General features: G+C 68.4%; 2 protein-coding genes across 5 annotated transcripts in view; both read left to right on the forward strand.

Annotated features, from left to right (window-relative positions):
- The window catches only part of SDK2 (sidekick cell adhesion molecule 2), a 44,591-nt gene extending 38,816 nt beyond the window's left edge, over positions 1-5,775 (forward strand). The window contains exons 38-45 of the mRNA XM_086762414.1: positions 202-339; positions 416-577; positions 714-839; positions 1,626-1,790; positions 2,096-2,236; positions 2,738-2,876; positions 3,200-3,326; positions 4,403-5,775. Of these exons, the coding sequence (XP_086618540.1) occupies positions 202-339; positions 416-577; positions 714-839; positions 1,626-1,790; positions 2,096-2,236; positions 2,738-2,876; positions 3,200-3,326; positions 4,403-4,756 (1,352 nt within the window). The 3' untranslated portion in view covers positions 4,757-5,775. The remainder of the gene's footprint in view (positions 1-201; positions 340-415; positions 578-713; positions 840-1,625; positions 1,791-2,095; positions 2,237-2,737; positions 2,877-3,199; positions 3,327-4,402) is intronic.
- Positions 5,776-9,171: 3,396 nt separating this feature from the next.
- Positions 9,172-17,836, forward strand: CDC42EP4 (CDC42 effector protein 4). Of its 4 annotated transcripts, XM_086762577.1 has the most exons (3): positions 12,570-13,072; positions 13,511-13,610; positions 15,929-17,836. In XM_086762577.1, the coding sequence occupies exon 3, from the start codon at positions 16,064-16,066 to the stop codon at positions 16,991-16,993; it is 930 nt and encodes a 309-aa protein (XP_086618703.1). In that variant the 5' UTR covers positions 12,570-13,072; positions 13,511-13,610; positions 15,929-16,063; the 3' UTR covers positions 16,994-17,836. The 4 variants fall into 4 exon arrangements, with proteins under 4 accessions (XP_086618702.1, XP_086618704.1, XP_086618701.1 ...); XM_086762576.1 differs by lacking the exons at positions 12,570-13,072; positions 13,511-13,610 and adding an exon at positions 9,172-9,464; XM_086762578.1 differs by lacking the exons at positions 12,570-13,072; positions 13,511-13,610 and adding an exon at positions 9,172-9,459.
- Positions 17,837-22,173: the final 4,337 nt, after the last annotated feature.

Genomic DNA, 22,173 nt, shown 5'->3' on the forward strand with positions numbered 1-22,173 from the left:
GCACGGCTGCCCCCAGCCCTTCGCTCGGCACGGTCGCATCCAGACCCTCCTGACCCTGGGGACCAGGGACACACGGGGAGGCATCTCCACGGGTCCCGCTCCAGTGAAGCCCACCCGTCAGGGTGGAGGCAGGGAGAGGGGCCAGCTCGGTGCTGGGGGTGTCCCCTGGGACCGGCCCCCACCCACCCTGCTCCCTCGCAGCCCCCAGTGCCCCCGGCTCCATCCGGTTCAGCGAGCTGACCACCACGTCGGTGAACGTGTCCTGGGAGCCGCCGCTGCTGCCCAACGGCATTCTGGAGGGGTACAGGCTGGTCTACGAGCCCTGCATGCCCGTGGACGGTGAGGGCATGGCCGGGGTACTGGGGGGAGCTGGGAGGGCTCCGGGGAAGACCCGGCTCAGCCTCCGTCCCCGCAGGCGTCAGTAAGATCGTGACGGTGGACGTGAAGGGGAACAGCCCGCTGTGGATGAAGGTGAAGGACCTGGCTGAGGGCGTGACGTACCGGTTCCGAATCCGGGCCAAAACCTTCGCCTACGGGCCGGATGTTGAGGCGAACATCACCACGGGGCCGGGGGAAGGTAGGGCGGGACGCGCGGCGTGCTGCGCGCCAGGGCGAGGGAGGGGACGTGGCGGGGACGGTTCCCCCGGTGCCACCCCAGGGAGGGTTCCCCCTGGTGCCACCCCAGGGCCTCCAGCTCTGCTCTGTGTCCCCAGGTGCCCCCGGTCCCCCCGGCGAGCCCTTCATCTCCCGCTACGGCTCGGCCATCACCATCCACTGGTCGAGCGGGGACCCCGGCCAAGGGCCCATCACCAGATACGTCATCGAAGCCCGTCCCTCAGGTACTGCAGCCCTTCTCTGCCTTCCATCCCCACCTCGATACCAGTGGTGCCAAGGGCTCAGGGAAACTGAGGCAGGGAGCGCTCACCTCTCCCAAGCCACCCGGCAGGCTGGGTTGGGGACTGGGACCCGGGTGTCCGGGCTGTCGGCCACGTGCTGCTCTGTGAGGACCACGCTGACCAGGGCCGATGGAAAGGGGCTGGTGAGCTGCGGAGCTGCCGCTTTTGTGGGCACGGAGGTCCTGACGCTCCAAGAGCCAGGCAAGGGGGGCTGAGTGGCACTGAGGTTATCCCAAAATGGGAGGGCCCTGCTCCTGTGCAGGCAGGGCTGGCAGCCGGGACTCCCCATCCCCGCGGCAGGGAGCCAGCGGGCACAGCTGCGCTCTCTCCCACAGCCCCGAGTTAATGATTTTTTTTTTTTTTTTTTCCCCTGCCGCAGAGACCGCAGCTCAGCCGGCCCCATCGATCGCTGACGGGGGTCGGTACCGCTCCCCGTGTCGGGGCAGCAGCACCCAGAATGGAAACCCCTCGCTCCCGTGAGCCTACGGGGCTGCCAGGGGTGCCCTGGGGCTGCGGTGGGAGCAGATCCCGGGGCGCTGCCATGCCCTCGGCCGTGAGCGGGGCAGGCGATCAATCGATCGGCCTCGTGCATCGCTGCAGGTTTTAGTGATGCTGCAGCGAGCGAGCTGGGGCCGGGAGGGCCGGGCAGGTGGCGGAGGGTCCCGGATGGAGGGGGATCAGCGTCCCACAGAGCTGGTCCCCTCCTCCCAGGCCCCTTCTCGTTTCCAGACGAGGGGCTCTGGGATATCCTCATCAAAGACATCCCCAAGGAGGTCACTTCCTACACCTTCAGCATGGACATCCTCAAGCAAGGCGTCAGCTACGACTTCCGCGTCATCGCTGTGAACGACTACGGCTACGGGACCCCCAGCACGCCTTCCCCCTCCGTGTCAGGTAGCCAGCGAGTCCCCCGAGGGCTCCTGTTCCCCCTGTGCCGGAGGGACAGTCTCAGCCGTGGCTGAATCCCATCTGCCCAGCCCTGCCTGGCTCCCACGGAGCCCCAAATCCCGCTGCCAGCAGCGTCTGCCAGCACTCCCCTCGCAAAGCCTCCTGCTGCCCGCCTCTGACCCGCTCCCTCGCGTGGATCCAGATCTCGCAGAGTCCCCCGATGAGACCCCAGACCCTGCAGCAGGGTCTCCCCATCCGTACTGGTTTGCCTCCCGTGCTGTCCCCCTCTGATCCTCCCTGCTGTGCCCCAGGCCAGAAAGCCAACCCGTTCTACGAGGAGTGGTGGTTCCTGGTGGTCATCGCCCTGGTGGGGCTCATCTTCATCCTCCTCCTCGTCTTTGTGCTCATCATCCGCGGGCAGAGCAAGAAGTACGCCAAGAAGTCGGACTCGGGTGAGCGCCGGGGATCTGGGGGTGGTGACGGGACCCTCCGGGGTGCAGAGCCGGGGGTGCAGAGCCCTTACCCTGTAGAAGCCTCTGCGGGGGCTCCCCGCCTGCCTTTGGGGTCTGAGTGGGGCGATGGGAGCCTGCCCCAGGGCACGGCTCCTCCAGAGAGCCCGCGCCATCCGATAAAAATGCTGTGGGCTTCCCGGAGAGAGCGCTGGGAACTAGGGATTAAATAAGCGACTTGTGCTGCCGTCAGCTGCGGCGGCAGGGCAGCCGGGGGGCTCGGCAGAGGTCATGGGGATTAGCCAAACACAGCCCTGTTTTCTTAGCTCTATGAAGGGCTTAAATTGTGGGGAAAATCCAGGCCTCCTCGCTAAGCAAACAGAGCCACCGAGCCGGGAGCCGGCACAACCCTCCCCGGGCCGTTCCCCAGCCCTGCGGCGCAGGGTCTGGACCCCCACGCTGCTGCGTGGGGATCCGGGGGAGGCTGAGCATCCCGTCCCGCAGGGAACGGCTCCAAGGCGACGGCCCTGAGCCACGGCGAGATGGTGAGCCTGGACGAGGGCAGCTTCCCCGCCCTGGAGCTCAACAACCGGCGCCTCTCCGTCAAGAATTCCTTCTGCCGGAAGAACGGCATCTACACCCGGTAGGGACCCCCCCGCCGCAGCCCCCTCCCCGCACAAGGGGGAGTTTTTTCGGTCGTTGTGCCCATCGTGTGCTCACCATAGGGTGGGCATGCGGCTGGGGAGCGCTGGCATCCCAGGGGAGACCCAGTTCTGCCCAGTGGCTCCTGCCAGCCCTGATGTGCCGGGATGCCAAAAACCCGAAAAGCTGGGAATCCCTGAGAGCCCATGGATCATGGGCAGCATCCTCGGGGGGGAGGCTTGGCACGGCTGAGGGGTGGTCCCTGAGCCTGCCCTGGGCTCATCCCCGGGGGGGGCCCCTGCTGAGCACCCTGCTCTCCCCCAGGTCCCCGCCGCGGCCCAGCCCCGGCAGCCTCCACTACTCGGACGAGGACGTGACCAAGTACAACGACCTGATCCCCGCCGAGAGCAGCAGCCTGACGGAGAAGCCCTCCGAGGTCTCCGACTCGCAGGTGAGCGCCCGGGGCTGCACACGGGGACCTGGGGCGGGCTGGGCAGGATGGATGGTGCTGGGACCCCTCCCTGGGCACCAGCCCCACTCCCAGTTCACCACCATGGAGATCCTGGCACACATTTGGGAAAAGCAGCCCTGCCCCATCCCGCTTTTAGGCAGTGGCATCCCCTGTGGCTTGGCGGCGCAGCTCCAGCGCGAAGCTGGCACGGCCCCCCAGCCCGTGTGCTGGGGATGTGGCATCGCGGGGTGGGGGGGGGGGCCCTGGGGGCTGCTCGGGACAAGGGGCCGGGAGGGCAGCGGGGTTGGGGACTGTCCCGCTGCCCGGTCGCTGGTGGCAACGGCCGCGGCTCTGCCAACTCCGCAAAAATGGCACCTTTGTCTCGTCCCGGAGAAACGGGCAGCTGTGGCCGGGCAAGAGGGCGGCCGCGGGCAGCACCCTGGGCAGGCAGCTCTGGGGCTGCCGCGGGAGCATCGGCCCCGGGACAGGTGCTGGGTGGCGTCTGCAAAGATGAGGCCGAAGCCCAAGGGAAGGTCCTGGGGGTCCCCGAGGTGGTCCCCGAGCAGGAGGGGGACCAGCCCCGGGGACCCCCCGCCTCGTTCCCTGCCCCGGCTGTTTCTTTCGCCCTCGCGCGCTGGATGCCGGCTGCGTTCCCTCCTCCCTGAGCGGGGCTGGAGTGGCTTTTGAGGAGCTGTGAAGAGCGGCGGGAGCTGGGGCTGGCGCGGAGCAGCTTCCCCGCCGCCTCAATGGCCCCTTTGTGCTGGGCCAGGGGAAGCTGAATCCAATTACCGGCAGCCGGGATGCGGGGCTGCAGCACCCGCCTCCCAAAAACACCCTCCCCGCCAGCCAGGGGGCATCACGGCCTCAGGGACCGCCCCCACGGGGTCCCAGGACCCTGCAACCGTTTTGGATGAGGTTTTATTTCGCTTTAGCGAAAGCCAGAAGCACCTCAGCGGGGCTGCAGCTGTCCCAGCCAACATCCCCAAAAGAGGACCGGGAAAGCTCACCCTGGTTTTGAGGTTGGGGGTGATGCCCCCCATCACCCCATGCTCACCCCCCTCCGTCTTGCTCTTCAGGGCAGCGACAGCGAGTACGAGGTGGACCCCGGCCACCAGAAAGCCCACTCCTTCGTCAACCACTACATCAGCGACCCCACCTACTACAACTCGTGGCGGCGGCAGCAGAAGGGCATCTCGCGGGCGCAGGCGTACAGCTACACCGAGAGCGACTCGGGCGAGCCCGACCACGCGCCCCTGGCCAACAGCACCTCCCCGCAGCAGGGCAGCCTCTTCCGCCCCAAAGCCAGCAGGACTCCCACCCCCCAGACCCCCGGCAACCCCCCCAGCCAGCCCGGCACCCTCTACCGCCCGCCCAGCAGCCTGGCCCCCGGCTCCAGAGCCCCCATCGCTGGATTTTCTTCTTTCGTTTGATATTTAAACAGAAGCGAAAACAAACAGGAGGAAAAAAAAATACTTAAAAAAAAAATTAAAAAAGAAAAGCCCCAAGAAATTAAGAAAAAAGCAGCAAGGGCGAGAAGAGGAGGAGGAAGCAGAGAGGATGAAGGGCCCCGGGCTCAGCGCCGCGGCGGGTGTTTCGCTTTCTCGGCAGCGCCGGAGCAAAACGCCGAGCGCCTGCCCTGGCACTGGGGAGCAGAACCCAGCTCTTCTCTTTGGCCAAAGCTTTCTGCGTCACGGACTCCTCGGCCGAGCTGGGGCGGGAGGGCTCGAGGTGCCGGCAGGATTGCACCAGACTTCGCCCGTGGCGTCTGCCCTGGCTGCCCCCGCGCTGCTGCCGGCCTCGCCGGGGTCCCGTGGGTGCTGCCGGGCTGGGTGCGGGGGCTCTTGCCGTGCCAAACGCCGGCCGCTCTGCTTGCAGCTCCCCCAGGACGTGGGGACGAGCGGTGACACGGAGACCCCCGACCACGGAGGAGCTCTGCTGGTGTTAAGATCTCTGGACAGGAACCCCCCACCCTGGACCCCCCCAGCCTTTGGGAGAAGGGGGCAGCTGCTGGGCTAGGAGCCCAGGGAGCAATTAATTCCTCCCCTCGTTTGTGCCTGGCCCGGCGCAGCCCCCCAGGAGAACCCAGGCCTCGGACCCCAGGAGAGCCCTGCCGAGGTGCAAGCGGTGCTGACGTGTGTCCCCCCCCATTTTGCACCCTGGGGCCGCGCAGGGGCTGTGGCGAGAGCTCCGACGGGGTGGTGCAGCACCCCAGCCCCCCTCTGCGTTTCTGGTGGTTTGGGGTTTTTTTTTTAATGGGGTTTGACCTAATGCAGAGATCCGGGAGCATGAGGGGCGCGGGGGCGTGGCGATGCCCGGGGAGGGCTCCGTGGCCGTTTCGGGGGTCTCTGCACAGCAAAACCCCCGCAGTGCCTACCGCTGAGCCAGGCACCGGCCCGGCAGTGCCGCGGCGCCCGGGCTGAGCCGAGGTGGGTGCCAATAAAACAGCCCTGAGGATCAGCCCATCTCGCTTCACTCTCACCCCGCTGCTGGCGGGACGCGCGTCCGTCTGTCCCGCTGCCCCGGCAGCGCTTGTGTCAGCCCCGCGGGAGGAACCGGGTGGAGGGTGCCGGGATAGGGCCCGGAACAGCACCGGGAGCCGTGACGGCCGTATCCCGGGGTGTTTCCATCCCGTGGAGGATGGTTTCCCAACTGAGCAGTTGGGTTGGAGGGAAAGGGGAGCTGGTGGGGGGATAGGGGAGGAGGGAGGTGACCCCAATGCACCGGGCGTTTTTGGCGTTGCCGGCACCGGGGATTTCTCCTGCAGCCGCCCTCGCTGCCTGCTCTGCCCTTCAGGCCTGGCAGGAAAAGCTGGGTGCTGCGCCCCAGTTTCCTCGCCTGTCACCCCTCCGGCAGCAAACGGCGTGGGTCCAGAGGCGAGATGGGGAAGGCTCAGCCTGCCCACAGCACCAGGAAAGCGCTGGCACCCGCGTCCTGGGCCGGGGGCTGCTGCCGGGGCTGGGGGCTGTGGGGTCTGCGCAGCCCCTTGCCGCAGGACTGGGGCACGCCTCGGCACGTCAGAGCCAGCGGGGAGCAGAGGACGTTCCTGGCAGGTGACTCATCTGACCCACGTGGGAGCTGGCGCCGAAGGGAGCGCAGCACCCAAGGGTGCCCGTCCCACCCCCGGGCAGCGAAGGGAGCCCCAACACCCCACTCGGGTGACGGCATTGGCACGAGGGGCAGGGGGGTCTGCATTTGGCCAGACAAATCCCACCCCTCATTTGCAACCCGGCTCCAGCCCCAGGCGTCCCGGCTTGTGCAAGAGTGACCTTCCTCCCACCGGGGCTGGGACACGGAGCCGCCAGAGACGCGGGGCAGAGCAGTCTGGGGAGTCGAGCAGCACGGGTGAGCTCCCCGTGCAAGGGACGCTCTCCGTGCGAGGGATGCTCCTCGTGCAAAGGACAGTAATCTTGAGACAGACGCTCCCTGTGCGAGGGATGCTCCCTGTGCGAGGGACGCTCCTTGTGCAAAGGACAGTACTCTTGAGACAGATGCTCCTCATGCGAGGGATGCTCCCCATGCGAGGGACGCTCCTCGTGCAAAGAACAGTCCTTGTGAGAGGGATGCGGCTCCTCCTCATGCGAGGGATGCTCCCATCCCATCCTGCGCAGGGCGCGTGCCAGCCCCTGTGAGCAGCAACGACCCAGCGAGCACGCGGCCCTGGACGTGTCCCCCACTGCAGGGACAGGGGGGCTGCGGGTCCCGGGAGGCGCCCGTGCGGGGTCTGCGTGTGCTCCCCGGCACAGCGGCGTGCCGCAGCCCTGGCACCCGGGGTGGAGCGGAGCCCAGGCCACGCTCACCCATCCCAGCTAGGCTCACCCCTGGCCCCGGGGAGGAGAAGCCAGAGGGTGCAGCAACGTCCACAGCAGGTTTGGAGCTGGTGCAGTGCCAGGAGGTGAAGCTGCTGGTGCGGCTGTGGCCAGAGCACCTGGGGCAACGTGGCAGCGGTGGTGGCAAAGCTGGCACGAGCCCTTCCCGCTGGCGGTTCCCCCCGGCTGATGGATGCGGCGCCCGAGGCGGTGGCAGGTCCCGCATCCCGCTGCAGCGGTGGGTTCCCCCCCTGCTCCCCAGAGACCCTCATCGGGGACGGCGTGGGAGCCACACAGGGCACGAAGCCCAATAAGGGCACTGCAGAGATGGGCCAAGTGCCGGCAGCACCAGCGGGAGCCCGCGCTTGCCTGTGCTGCCTCAGTTTCCCCACGGCACAGATGCAACAGGATGGGCTGGGCTCACGGGGGAAGGCACCGTGCTCCCCACCAAGCACAGCCACCTGTCTCCTTCCAAAGCTCTTTCCAAAAATCCCTCCCGCCACCCCGGCCCCCGCGCGCAGGTCTGCGCTGCCGGCACCCAGCCCCGCCGCCAGCTCTGTGCGGCAGACGGGCAGGGCGAGCTGTCGGCAGCGATCAGTCGCCGCCGACCGAATCGGCCTTGACGTTATCTCCCGACTCCCGCTCGGCTCTCCCAAGGGCAGAGCACCGCTCGCTTATCGGGGTTGGCGAGCCGAAGCGGGACGGAGGGGAGGAGCTGCACCCCCAGACCTTGTCTGCGCGGAGCGGTACCCACTCGGACATGATGCGGGGAAGGTTGTGTGCCAGAAATGGAGGTTGCGACCTGTAAACCTGGGCTGAATTCTGTGATTTTTTTTCAATAAATTCTTATTTATTTTATCTGAAGGAGGAGTCAGGCAGTAACAGTTTATTCTCCAGGCTGAGATTAGATCAAGCAAGCAGTAATCAGAGCAAAGATAAATTTTCTCGGTGGAGGAGAAGCAGCCCTGCAGCCCGGGCGCTCCCTTTCCTCCAGATTTCCCAATTCCCCGCCAGCTCTCGGGTCAGAGCCAAGTGTCCCCCTTTCCCTTGCCTTGGGCCGTGGGGACAGGGACAGCCCCTCCTGCCTGCGCTGGGGGAACTCGATGGGACTCGGCGCATCCTCAGAGCCCCACGCGCCCCAGGCCCTGCCGCCTCCTGCGCCGTGCCAGGCTGCCATGCGATGCTGACGGCACGGGCAGAGCTGCCGGCGGCGGGGAGAGGACGGAGCCGGGTCGGTGCATCCTGTCCCACGGCCATGGATGCCCGGCATCGTGACGTTGGGCACACCGCGGCACCCCGGCCGAAGCTCTGCCAGGGCAGAGGGGTTCCACAGGCGCTGCCAGCTGTGGTGGGATCCCCGCAGCCGCCGCGCTGGGGTAAGCCGGGACGGCTGCACCGCGGCTGGGTGCTGGGGTCGCGGGTGGGCGGTGGGTTGCGTGGGCCTGATCCCCGGCACTGCCAGCCTGGCGAGCGTGCCGGCTGGGAAAAGCACGCAGCTGCAGGGAGAGCCGGCCCGTGGCAGGCTCCGACCTGCACGCAGCGTGTCCTGGCGCTCGCCCGTGGGTGCCGAGGTGCCAGCGGTGCACGGCGGGTGTGCCAGTTAGCCAGATAACCGCTCACCCCACGGCGAAGGGCCGAAGCCCCACGTCTGTGGGCACAAGCCAGTGTCTGTGGGAACACCTGCGACTGGAGGGATTTGGGGTGTTGGGGCTGTGGGGGCAATGCCCCATTCCCAGCACCCTGGGGTGTCCGGATGGTGGTGACTGGGGCTCGGAGAAAGCACCAGCGCACTCGGCAGCATCTCCTGCGCGGCTGCGGCAGCGTCGGCAGACAAAGCTGGCAGGCGCTGGCGGCAGGAGGAGGGGACGGGGCTGCCGGGAAGCTCGGGCGCTTCTCCCTGGCCTGCTTTGCAAAGTGCTTTTCAAAGTGCTTTTCAAGCCTTTTCTTTTCTTTCTTTTTTTTTTTTTTTTCTTTTCTTCTCCGCTTTCAAAAGCTGCTGAGAAGTAGCAAAAGGAGCCAGCGACAGGTCCGGGAAGGGCGGGAGCCACGCAGCCGCTCGCTCCGCGCTCCCCAGCCTCCCAGCACCCCGACCTCGCTGCCACCTCCCCAGGGCCGGACCCAGCCTGGGGGTCCCGCGTGTCCCCGGATGCTGCCGGGGCGCAGCGAGGAGGGGGCCATCTCCCCCCGGCAGTTTTTCAAGTTGAGTGGGTGCCTGCTCTTCCAGCCGGAGTCAGGCCAGCCCGCAGCAGCCTTCCACCAGCCGGGTGATTTTAATCCCTCCTGACCGCGCTGTCTCAGCCAGCGCCGTGCTCCCGTGACGGCGTCAGGTGAGGTGAGCAGTGCCGCACCGGTGCCACGCTTTCCTTCGCTTATCGTGCGCTGGCCCCCCACGAGCGGATAGAGCTGCCGTTGGGGGCTCTGGCAAGCCCTCCTCCTCTTCCTCACCCACTGCTGCGGCTCCCTGGGGACCCTTGCTCAACTACGGGCACAGGGCTTTGCCTCCTGCCTCAGTTTCCCCACATGGAAAGCAAGAAAAATAAAGTTTCCCAAAAAAACGGGGGCTATGAAAATGGCACGGGTGTGAGGCGAGGAGGCAGCACAGCCTGGGACGCAGACTGCAGGCACCGGCAGAGGCAGAGGGGTGCTGGACCCCCGGGCCGCAGGCAGGGGCCGTGCCTGGGGTGGTTTGACCACAGTGCTTGGCCCAGCGGAGCCTCTCCAACGCCAGCACCTCCGCAGCGCCACGCTTGCCCACACAGCCCGTGGGAGCGACGGCTCCGTGCTCACACCGCGAGCGGCCTCCTGCCCTTCCCACGGAGGAGAAGCGGCTGTGCCAGATGTGCCAGCAAAGCGCCCGGTGCTGCCGCAGCCACGGCTGCCGCTTTGGTGCTGCCAAGCCCGAGCAACAGAGCTCCTTGCGCCCACGACGCGAGAAATCTTTGGCTGCCAGCAGCACCGTGTCCCAGCTCTCGGGGGGTCGCGTGGCCGGGGCATCCTGGGAGCCCACTCGCCACCACCCTCCGCAGAGGCGCCAGGCGCCCCGGAATCCGCAAGAAATGCTGCATTAGGCAGATTCGGGATCATCTCGTCTCTCCCGCCCCTCTTCTCCCACGGGGGTCTCGTCCTAATCCCCGCGAGCGGCTCTGCAGCCCTGCGCTCTCCCTCTCAGCGCATCGCCAGCACCCAGGGGGTCGCGGTGGCCACGGTGGCCCCGCCGTCGCGTCCCCACCACGGGTCACCCAGTCCCCCCACGGCCCAGAGGGGCCCCGTGGGCCCCACGAGGGGGATGGGTCCGCGGGGCTGGCCGGGGACAGAGAGCTGGGGGGCGGCGGAGGGCGCGTGTGGGTGCTGCAGCCTCGTGTGTGTCACGGTCACGAGTGGAGCGGGGACATCGGTGCTGCCCCGGGGCTGAACCCTCCTCCTCATGGCGGCTCAGCTTGGCTCTTAATTCCCCTTAATTAATTCGAGTGGGTCACCCCCCACCTCCCCAACCCCCGGCCGCTCTCCCAGGGGTGCAGCCAGCCCCTTGCGCTGCCCCCGGGGACCCCACTCGTGACCCCTCCCACCCGAGAAGGGATCCGGGACCTCCTCCAACCCCGCGGATCCCTCCACCCCGCCCATGGAGGGGACCGGGGACCCCACTCGGGACCCCACTCGAGGAGACCCCCCCCATAAAACCGGGACGGACCCGGGACCCCCCCTCGGGCGGGGCCGCGCCCGGGACAAGGCTTGCCCCGCCCACTCAGGTTTGAATGGAGAGCGTGGGGGCTGCCCCGTGACGTACCGCCGCGCCATTGGTCGGGGCGGGGCGATGACATCATGCCCGCCGCGGCTTGGGGGGGTGCGTGGGGGAGCGGCTCGGCTCCGGCTCCGGATCGGCTCGGCTCGGCTCGGCTCGGCTCGGCCATGGGCCGGCGGCCGGTCCCGGGCGCGCAGGTAAGGGGTCGGGTTTTGAGGCGGGGGGGGGTCCGGGCCACGGTGGGTCTCGGTTCGGCCCGGCCCGGGGGGAGGCAGCCGGACCCCGGGCTCAGGCTTTTGTCCGGTAGCGGGCGGGGTCCCGGGCGCTGTCCCGAACACCGGTAACGGGGCTGGGGGCGGCGGTGACCCCCCCCACACACACACCCACGGGGGCGTGGGGCCGGTCCGCGGCGGGCGCGGGTGGGCGAAGGCGTTAACAGGATGCGGAGCCGTGTTTGCCCAGCCCGGGCCACCGGCCCGGCTTCACCCCACCCGCGGTGACCGCGGCCGGGGCGGTGGCTGCCCCCCTCCACCCCCCCACCCCTCCCCGTTCCCCGGCCCTTCTGGGCGCAGGACGGTGCTGAGTCAGAGCCGCCCAAAATCCCCCTCCGGCTCATCCTGCCCCAGCCCGGGACAGGGCTCCGGCCTCCCCTCCGCCCCCGCTCGCCATCCCTGGGGAGCCCACGCCGGCTCCCCCCGCGGAGAGCGGGGAACCCGCCCAATCCTGGGCACGGGCTTGGCTCCCAAACCCCCTCCCCGGTGCCCGGACAGCCGGGGCGGGGGGGGGGGTGGGCTGCGGGGCGACGATCGCTCGTGGGGAACTGGACGCAACCCGCGCCGCCCTGGTTTGACCCTTGTTTTGGCGGCGTGGAGTATGGATGTTTCCGAGCGCCGAACGTATAGATCGGGAGGGCCAGGGGGTTTGGGTGGGAGCCGGGATCGTTGGCAGTCGGGAGGGGAAACTGAGGCACGGAGCGGGGCAGCGGAGGGACGGCGGGGCTTTCTCCCTAGCAGGGCACACAGTAAACAAATCTATTTTGGCCGCGGCTCCCTCGGAGACGGTGGAGCGCATCCAGCTGGAGGTTTAACGCCGAGAGGTTCGGCGGGTTTGGGTCCTGGCGTTGGGAGGGGGATGGAAGAGCCAGGCCGGCGTCAATCGCCATCGCCGGGGCCAGCCGCTCGACGCCGCCGTGGGCTGGCCTGGCCGTGGGGCTGGCTCCCCGGCCCCGACAGCCGCTGCCGGCGGCGTTGTGCTGACCGCGGCGGTCTCTCCCTTTGTTCCCCGGGTTTTGTTGCGGGCACAAACAGCCGCCGCGGTCGCGGGCCCCCCGAGCCGGCCGGCTGTGGGGTGCCAGGCCTCGCCGGCAGGTAGGGTGCCGCGGCCGAGCCGTGGGAAGCCTGCCTGTTTACTTCCCGTCCACCCCAGCGAAACCACAGGAATTCGGAGCCCGGCGGAGGTCGGGAGGTCTGTTTGGCCCCGGTATCCTGTCGGACCCCGGCCAGCCCCTGTTTTTGTGAGAGACAGAGCCAGGGCCAGCAAGGAGATAACCTTTCCCCCCGGAAACGTCCCCTCCTCGCCCTGGAGAGCCGCGGGCTGGCTCGCGGCCCCGTAGCAGGAGGATTTATGGTCCTGTGCGTGTTCTGGCGCGTCCTGCCAATAGTTCCTGGCTGAACTCTGGCGAGCTCCTGGTCGTCGGCAGTCCCTCCGGGAGCACCGCTCTGCTCTCGGTGCTGGCGCTGGGGCGGCGAGTTCCCCGGCTTGGCGCTGGTCGGCGTGCCGATAGCCCTGGTGAGGGCTGCGCTTCGCCTCCCGCCCCGGGCGAGCCGTCTCGCTGGCCCTGGCTGCCTTTCTGCTTCCAGAGGCACTGCCAAGGCTGCTCCGCGAGTCCCACGGATGAACCGCAGTGGCATCCCAGTGCCAGCGACAGGACCAGACCTGTCACCCGCGCCGGGGAGGAGGCGGTCACCGGGACTCTTGGGCTGCCCAAACGAACAGGACCGTTTCCCCCCCGGCCCTGGGAAGACTCGCCGGGGAGCCCGACGCAAGGGTGTGATGACGGGCCGGTCCCGTCCCGGGCTGGAGGTGGCGGGGTGTGATCCGTGCGCTGTCTCTGGCAACTGTCTGCCAGGCAGCAACATCAAAGGGCCGCCCGAGCCGGATCCCCGGGCGGCAGCGTGCCAAAAAGGGGGGCTGAGCAGCCGGTGAGCGCGTCCGTCCTGCCCGCCGTGCCCCAAGGTGTGGGACGGTGGGGACCCAACCGGTCCGGCGCAGCCCCGGCGCCCGGCAGGGTGGGGAGAGCATCCTCTGGTCTTTGGGCTGGAGGGCGCTGCCTGGGGCGTTCTGCACGGCGAAGCCGGGGAAGCTCGTTTGGAGCCGGCCGGGCCGGCCGGGATGCTTTCCCCTTCCCTGGATTTGGCTCTCCCAGCCTGGGAGCGGGACGAGCCGGGGGCAGGACGCGTGGGAGCGCGGCTGCGTTCAGCCTTTCCCTCGTGCGAACCCGTGCGCTGGCTTCTTTCTTGGAGCCACTGGTGCCCTGTGGACCCCGTGGGTGACTGGTGCTGAGCGGGATGGGATGGGGTGTGGTGGTGCGTGGTCTGTGGGTTCACTCTATCCCTCTTGTCCTCGAGCCCCTCTCGCAGGTCCCATCCCCTGCCCGTTCCCCAAAGTCCTGCTGGGACTCGGCCCTGCTCTGGGCTCGCTGCCTGCGAAGTCTCTCGGGTTACGGAGCAGCTTTCCCCGGTAGGTAGCTGGAGAGGCGGCGGCGGTGAAGCCGCCTTGGCCTGGTTTCCTTTGTGAACGCTCCGGCAGCGGGAACGTCACAGGATCCGCTCTCCTCTCCCGGAGCGAGGAGAGGAGAAAGGGGCTCTGTGTCCCGCTCCCCCCGGGGCAGGACGGGGCCGGCAGCCGGGCTGCGCGTGCAGCAGCGTCCCGCCGCGCCACCCTCGCCTCTCGGGGCGAGCCGGGAGCGAAGCGTCGAGGGACGGGAGGGGGTTTTTGGCGCTTCGCGGGCGGGAACGTGGAGGGGGGACGCGGTGGCTCGTTGGGAGGCTGTGACGGTGATGGAGAGCTGCTGGCCGCCGCACGCCGCTAACGCTCCGACCTCCCGGTGGCCCCTTCGCCGAGGCTTGCGAAGTATCTCGCGAATGCTGAACTTGGCCCCGAAATCTAAATAGAAGGGAGGGACAGTCCCCAGATGGCCTAAATCAGCAGCACGGTTGCCTGGCCCAGCTGGGGAGCTCGCCGGGAGTGTTTGTTTTATGTAAAACCAAAAGGCTGGAGGAATGCCGGCCTGGAAGGAGACCTTGGAAGGGGAAAGCGTCTGTGCTGCGCAGCTGGGCGCGCGTGAGATCCCGGCGAGGGGCGCGGGGCTCCAGCCAGCCACTCGTCTGCGTTGGGATGTGGCGAGGGCAGGGAAAAGAAGGGCACCCCGCTCCGGGTTTGGGGGTGTGGGGAAGGTGGCGCGGCTGCTCCGTCTCTTTCCGGGGCTGCTGTGGATAAACTGGGGGCTCCCTGGGGCCAGACCCGCCGTGTGCCGTCTGTCAGGTGGCCTCCATGGGGTCCCGCACGGGGACGGATGGGGAGCGCGGCCGCGTGCTGCCGACGCCGTGCCGCGGGGCGTGCCTGCCGTGGCCGGCCCCATACGGAAGCTGTGCGTGGGAGGGCTGGGCACCGGGGACTTTGCACCCTCGTGGGGTCAGAGTCTGTCCTGCCTGCACGGGACCAGCCCCGCCACATCCTGCCCGAGGCCCCGCTGCCGTGGCAGGGGGCGGACGGGCATCGCGGGGCAGGTTTGGGAAGGGACGTGGGGCAGGGGCTGTCCCCCAGCTGTGCCGGGAGCTGTGGGGAAGACGCTGCAGCCCGCTGCCGTGTCTGGCTGAGCGGGTGCGGGGCCAGGGATCGTGGTGCCCGTGGGCTGCGGGGCTGGGGGGCAGCAGACCCCGCAGAGCTGCTTAGCTGCACCCTGGAGCTGAGGGGGCAACAGCGGGGACGTGGCCACCGCCCCAAGGCTCACTCAGAGGAGAGACATCCGTCCCTTCCCTGTGCGTGTCACGGGGCCACGGTGTCGCTGGCGGTGCCCGAAGAGAGGAAGCGGGCGGCCGCAAGCCCTTCCTCCCCAGCAGCCTCTCCCGGGACCACCTGGGGCTGCCTGGCGCCAGGGGAAGTGCGGGACGCGGTGACGTGGTCGTTGTCCTCGTCCCCTCCCGCGTGGCCACAGGCGCTGGGCTGGACGGGTCGGCCGGTGGCACCGAGGTGGCCACGGGAAGGAGGAACGTGCCTCTCCGCGTCGCGGTCAGCCAGGGCCCTTGTCATCCCTGCGGCCAGCTGCCACCCCTGAGTCACGGCGTGACGGTGAGGTGGCCGGGGAGGGTGGGCACGGCCACGCGTGGGCTCAGCGAGGAGCAGCATGGAGGCTTTGGGGTGCTGTAGGGTGGCAGCAAGGCTGCGTCCCCACGTCCCCATCCTGCCAAACGTGAAGGGGTACCCGTGGGGTGCCCGCCCGTCCCGGCTCCCCCCGCGCGCCGCGTGGCTGGCGGTGCCTCCCGGGGGCTCTACGCCCTCCTCGCACACTTCCTGCCGTCTGTTTCCAATTCCTCCTGGCGTCTGCTCCTCCCGCTTTCTTCCAATTTAAAAAAAAAAAAAAAATCCCAAGCATCTTCTCGGCGCGCGGCCCTGCTCCGACGGGCTGGGGCAGCGCGAGGAGGGGACGGCGGGTGACCGCGGTGCCCCGCGTCCCTTTTGGTGCCCGTTCACATGGGACGTGGCGTGGGAGATCGTCCCACAGCCCCCCTGCGCCCGGATCATTCCCCTGCGGTCCTTCCTGCTCTGCGAACAGGGTGTGGGACCCGCTCCATCAGAGGATGTGGGGAGTTCAGGGTGCGTGGGGATCTGTCCCCCGCGGAGCGATGCCCTGCGTGGAGGCTTTTCCCAGCGGAGCGGAGCCGCTGGCGGGCGTGGGGTCGCTTTTCGCAGCCTGGCGGGGTGAGGGCTGGCGTCGGCAGGGCCGTGCCCGTCCGTGTCCTCGAAGCCTGACCGTGTCCCTCTCTCCTGTCCCCTAGGACTGACCCATCCGTGACGCCGGTGGGATCCCAGCTGTGCAGCACCAGGCACAAGCGCTGACCGGATCCGCGGGACGCGCGGCTCCATCTCGGCCGCCCCGGTACAGCGCGGCACAGCCCCTCCCCGCCGCGGCCATGCCGATCCTCAAGCAACTCGTCTCCAACTCTGCCCACTCCAAGCGACGCTCGCGGGCCGACCTGACGGCCGAGATGATCAGCGCGCCGTTGGGGGACTTCCGCCACACCATGCACGTGGGGCGGGCGGGGGACGCCTTCGGGGACACCTCCTTCCTCACCAGCAAGGCCGGGGAGCCGGGGCCGGAGGCGGGCGAGGAGCCGGGAGGCTCCAAACCCAGCCTGCTCTCCCGCCGCTTCCGCAGCAGCAAGCGCTCGCAGTCAGTGACGCGAGGCGACCGTCGGGATATGCTGGGTTCGCTGCGGGATTCGGCACTCTTCGTGAAGAACGCCGTCTCCCTGCCGCAGCTCAACGAGAAGGAGGTGGACAGGAGCGCGGGGCAGCTGCCCAAGAGCCTTTCCTCCAGCCCCGTCAAGAAGCCGCCCGAGGAGGCGAGCCCCGAAGAGCAGCAGCGCCCAAACGGGGCGGCCGCCGGGCCGCTGAGCCCCGGCTTGGACGAGCGCGACTTCGGGGACATCACGGAGCTGCCCGTCGTGGTGGCCAAGAGCGGGGCGGGCATGAAGCACGCCGAGTCCATCATGTCCTTCCACATTGACCTGGGGCCCTCCATGCTCGGGGACGTCCTGAGCATCATGGATAAGGAGCAGTGGGAGCAGGACGAAGACCCCGAGGCGGAGGAGAGCCGCGAGGAGGAGGCGGATGCCGCCCTGCCCGGCTCCCCGCCGGCCACTGCGGCCCCGCTGAGCCAGAGCCCGTCCCACGGCGCCGGCAGCCGCTGCCCCAAGGACAGCAGTTTGGCGTCCAGCTGCGCCTCGGGGCCGGAGGAGCGCAGCCCTGTCCCCGGGCCACCGAGCCAGCGGGGCCCCCCGAAACGCCCCGACAAGGAGTTCTCGTTCACCGAGGAAGACGACGATGAGATCAGAGTATAAAAGGCGGGCGGCCGAGCCGAGGGGTCTGGTTCTCATTTGCGGTTGCTTGGACATGGGGCCGAACGCCCCGGTGCTGCGATGGGTGGCACCGGGGGAGACTCAACCCCTCCCCGGTTCCCTCTCCCCGGCCGGCGGCGGACGTGCCACGGCAGGCCAGCACTCTGCTCCCGGGGCCGCCGCAACCCCGATGCCTCTCGGTCCCCGGAGAGCTCCAACACATCCCAGGAAGGGAAAGCAGACTTGATTTTGGTTCTTTCTGTTGGACTTTGGATATTAGATTTTTTTTTTTCTTTCCCCCCCCCCCACCCCAGCCCATGTAAAGCAATATAGGATCAAACAGGACGAGGCTTTGAAGTTTTAGCCCCTTTAGTAATATATATATTTTTTTCCTCCCTATGGTTTTTACTGCTCTGATTTGTACTTACCTTTCTTTACTCTCGCTTTTGGTTTTAATGGAGGGGAGGTTTCCCAGCAGGAAGGACTTGGCTCTGGAGCTCAGAGGGCCCCCCAAGACTGTGGGTGGCCCCCAGCTCCCTGGGTTCCTTAGGGACCCTCCTGCAGACCAAGAGCCTCCAGCCCCGTGCCGCAGCAGGGGCTCGCTCCCCGTCCCTCGGATGGGTCCATCCCACTGCCTGACCCTCCAAACAGCCCAGGGGTCTTGGGGATGCCGATGGGAGCGTGGGTCTGTCCCCGTGGGAGGAACGTGTGGGGCCCCGGTGTCCCATGTGCCGCGGGGCCGGTCTGGCCGGGCAGCGCTGACGCTGGCCGGGCGCAGGCGGGTGGAAGAGGAGGGTTTGGTACCGTGTATGTACAAACGCCAGGAATAAAAGGAAATGGTAGTGACGGCGGTGGCCTGAGTTCCTGCGGGACGAGAGGCACGTTTGCGCCTCGCTGCGTGGGTGGGGACCGGCTTTCTCGGTGCTGCCACCGTCCCTCGACCCCGTCCTGCTGCCTGTCCCCGGCTGGGGTCCTGCGTGGTGGCCGGTGCCCTGGCCGGCGTTTCGGAACCTGCAGTGGCCGCGCTTTCTCTGCTGGTGGCGTGGGGCCGGAGGAAGCGGGCGAGCTCCCGCTGGCCGGATCTGGCTCCGGGCTGGGACCCTCCGGCCAAGCCGGTTCCTGCCAAGGGCCGGCTCTGCCAAGATGCTGCTCCCTGCAGCCCCGCTCCGTGCCAGCCAGAGAGGAGAGGAAGGTGATGGTGGGGCAGGACTGGCCGTCCCCGCTCCCACGGGCTGGGGGCCAGGGCTGGGGTTGCCCTGGGTGCTCCCAGCCCCTGCCGCCCCCGGCACGGCGAGCGGGGCTGGTCGTTCCCATTCTCTGGCCGGCTTCCCGCAGCTCAGCCCGGGGTGCAAGCGGGGCTCTGCCAGTGCCGGGGCTGCCTTCCCTCCCTGGCCGCACTGGTGGAGCTGGGCTGTGATGGGGCAAAGTGCCGGGAGCAGCCCCAGAGCCCTTCCCGAGTGGGTGGAGAGCGCGGCTGTGCCAGGAGCGCCGGCCAGGCTCTCCTCGTGGATGGTGGAGGGGGAGGAAAGGATTTGGCCCCTCCAAAATCTTCAGGCCCTAGGAGGGGCTGGGTGTCATCCTGGAGGGATCTCCCCCGGTGAAGCCGGTGGGAGTGGGAAAGTGCGGTGCCGCAGCGGGGACACAATGGGGTCCTGTGTGCGCGCCAGGCCCCGCGCAACGCCCCGCAGCGTGGGACATTGGGCCATTGTCCGGGACGGGAGAACAACAGCAGCTGGCGGCTCTGAGCTCACCGGGCTGCCTCTGCCCGGTCGCTGCGGCGTGGCCCCCTCGCCCCGTGCCAGGGTCCCAGGGCCGCTGTCCCCCGCCCCTGCTCTGAGCCCACGGTCCTGGTCTCTCCCTCCTGGGAGGTCACCGTGCTGCGGGGGGGACCTGGCTCCCCTTGTCCCTTAGCGATGCTCCGACATGAAGCAGTGGGACAGGGCAGGTCACCAGGGCTCGCACCCCTTCCCGAGACCCCCTCGCTCCCCAGGGCCGCGGGGAGGGGAGAGGCCCTGTGGTGACCCAGCACCGGCTGCCTGCGACCGTCACTTGGCAATCGCGATCTTTGTGACGCCTGTCGGCTCCAGCTTCTCGCTCAGCAGCACCGCGCTGCTGCGAGCCGACAGGTCAGAAAGCGCGTGTGGGGGACGTGGCCCCCTCGACGGGACGGGATGGTGGCTCTGGCACACCGCGAGCGAGCACGCACAGGGCCAGTGGGGAGCAACGCCAGCACCGCTGCCGTGCCAGCAGTGTCCAGCCGGTGCCTGCTGCCGGGGAGGGCAAGTCGGCTGGGCTGCACCCACGGTCTCCCCAAAACCTCCCATCTGCGCAGGACGGGGCGGGCATCCCGGTGTGGGACCCGGCGTGTGCACGGGATGTGGCTGGCACAGCCGCTCGGTGCCGGGTGGGCGCTCAGCACCCAGCGCGGGGCTGCGGCCGCAGCACCCGCAGGCGACGCTCCGGCAGGCGGGCAGCGCTGGGCCAGTGCTTTTATAGGCAGTGACAGAATGGGAGCAGGTCTCCATCCCCGACGTGTCAGGCCACGTCGCTCCCGGCGCGTGCCGGGGATGCGCGTGGCCGCGGGAGCCGCGTGATGGAGGAGGGACAGAGCGTTAGGAGAAACCCGGGGGCCCCGGCCCCGGTGGTGAGGACTCATCGGGGCTTCTCATCCACGCAGGACCTGGCCGTCCCACACGAGGATGTGGGTCTGTCCTGCCGGGGCTGGGGACGGCGTAGCTCTGCACCCCACAATGCTCGAAGCACTCAGGGTGCAAATAACCCGCTACCCAGGATCGGTGCCTTGCTGAGCTGAGCAGGAGCCCCCCGGCCAGGGGGTTAACGCGGCCCCAGCAGACCCTCGCCGGCGGCTGCTCTGCCCCAGAGCTGGGGCCAGAGGAAAAGCAGATATTGGTGCAGAGAGGCAGTGACGGGGGGATGTGATGGGGGCCCGGGGCCGAGCTCTCCGCAGCTGGGCTGCGGCACCAGGCAATCGCGGCTGCAAATTGAGATCAGATGTGGGCAGCTTGGCTCTGTAAATGCAGGGCTGGGGGCTGCTGCCGGGGCTGGGTTTGCTCTGGCTTGGGGAGGAGGAGGAGGAGGAGGAGGGTTTCCAAGTGCTGCTGAGGCCCAGGGTGGCTGCGGAGCGTGGTGGTCTCTCTGTTTCCCGCTGCCAGCCCCTTTGCTCCCTGCCCACGCTGGGCTGGCGGCGCGTTTTGCCGGAGCAGGGCCGGTGCAGGAGGTGGTGGCTGGTGTGGAGAGGATCGGGTTTGGCTCGGAGACTGACGCGGAGCAGCAGCGAGGGGCTCAGCACCGCTCCTTCCTGGGTATGGACAGTAAACTGGGGACAGGGTCCTGTGGCATCCTTGGAGGGTGATGGGGTGCACAGGTGTTGGGGTTCTCCTCCTTGCTGGTGCTCCTGGTTGTTGCTGCACCCACCGCAACGCCTGGGTGCTTCTCCTCCTGCCTCCTCCCAGGCTGGCTGCGGGCATCGCTCCCTCAGGGATGCATCTGGCACAGCTTTGCCAGGGGAGGGGGCTGGGGTGCGATTCCCCTCGACGGCACACGGTGGTCTGGGCGCTGGCGGGTGAAGCTCTCCCTGCCCTGCTTCCCCCGTGGAGCTGGGGCGGCCGTCTGCGAGCTCTTCCACCAAGGGCTGAGCGCCAAGGGTGAGGGATGGGGCTGGTGCCACCCTGCGAGATCCCGGGGACACCGGGGAGCCGGCGGGGCCCCTCTCCGCTCCGTGACCAGCCCGTGTCCGTAGCAGATCGCTCTGTGGCCTGTGGGTTGGTGAGTTTTGGCCCAAAATGGTAACGCTGCTTGGAGACCATCAGACAGAGCCCTGTGCACCTGGTGGGTGCTGCAAATCTTTTCCGTCTCCAGGAGGGCTCCCAACAACGCATCCCGAGCTGGGGGACGCTGGGGCAGGGCTGGAGGGGCTGCGCGGGGCACGTCCCGGCTGTCGGGGGGCTGCCATAGCGGGGGCCGTGGGGTGCAGGCAGGGTTTGGCCGTGGGCGTGTGCTGGGGCCAGATCTGGTACGTTGGCGAGGAGAAGACGGAGGTGTGCAAGCACTGGTGGCGCGGGGTCCGCAAGAAGGGCGATGAGTGCGCCTTTCTGCACGAGTACGACGTGACCGAGGTCCCCGAGAGCTATTTTTACCCCAAGTTTGGTGTGGGACCAGACCAGGGACTCCAGCCAGCCTCTCCCACCCCAGCACCCGTGCCCCTCGGGTCTGGCCTCGAGCGAGCGCCTGATGCCACCTCCTGTTTCTGGGAAGAAATGCCACCAGCACCCACCCAGGGCCACCGCTCCCCAGGCCAAGCCTGGGTGCTCCTGGGGAACCCCCGTTCCTCCCTCCCAGCCCATCCTGGAGTGGTTTCCACTGCGTTGGGCTTGAGGGAGGGTTGTCCCACCCATCCCATCCCTCGCTGCTAAAATCCCTGCGGGGCAGGGCGTGGGGTGCTGTGTCCCCACAAACAGGAACCTCTCCTCTGCGTGACAGGTCCCCTGCGCGAGTACAAGCACAGAGAGGGTGATGTGTGCCGAACAGCTCATCAGCTTCTGCCCAGAAGGACCCCAGTGCAAACCTACGCAGCGCGGATGGGGCGGGCTGGGGGGGCTCAGCACGCAGCCGGCCTGGGACAGCAGGGACAGCCCCCTCTCTGAGCCTGTGGAGGTGGCCGTGGCCCTCGCAGTGTCTGGGTCAAGGACAAGGGTGCTTTGGTCCTTGTCTGAACTAACTGGATCCCACTGGTCTCTCCCCACGTCCAACTGGAGCTGGTGACCGTGGGGTTGGCAGTGGGAGGTGGGCAGGTGACAGCCCCGGTCCCTGTGGGGATGCCTGAGCCCCAGGACAGCCCTGGGCAGCTGTGGGAGTCACGGGGGGATGTGGGGGCACCGTTTGCCACGTCCCAGGGGGTCACTGCCTGTCCTCCGTGTCCCTCTCCAGCCTCGCGGCCGGGTTGCCGACGAACAGCACGGATCCGTCCCAGGTGACGCGGGGAAGGTCCTGCGCCGTTCCCACAGCTGTGGCTTCCCCTGCGTCTGCCCCAGCTTTTGTGGGACAGCAGCTGCCAACTGCCCCTCCTGCCCCGTGTCCCCCCCCAGGGAGCTGGCTGTCCCTGGGGGCTGGCACGGCTGGATCTGGCTGCCGGCAGGGAGAATGGATGCAAGGACGTGCCACTC

Source organism: Chlamydotis macqueenii, chromosome 18, assembly GCF_036417535.1.
Source record: "Chlamydotis macqueenii isolate bChlMac1 chromosome 18, bChlMac1.mat, whole genome shotgun sequence".
In the NCBI taxonomy this organism is placed as follows: Eukaryota; Metazoa; Chordata; class Aves; order Otidiformes; family Otididae; genus Chlamydotis; species Chlamydotis macqueenii.

Excerpts from the sequence above, each read along its gene's own strand:
- CDC42EP4 (XM_086762576.1), top strand. The coding sequence starts at position 16,064 with ATGCCGATCCTCAAGCAACTCGTCTCCAACTCTGCCCACTCCAAGCGA.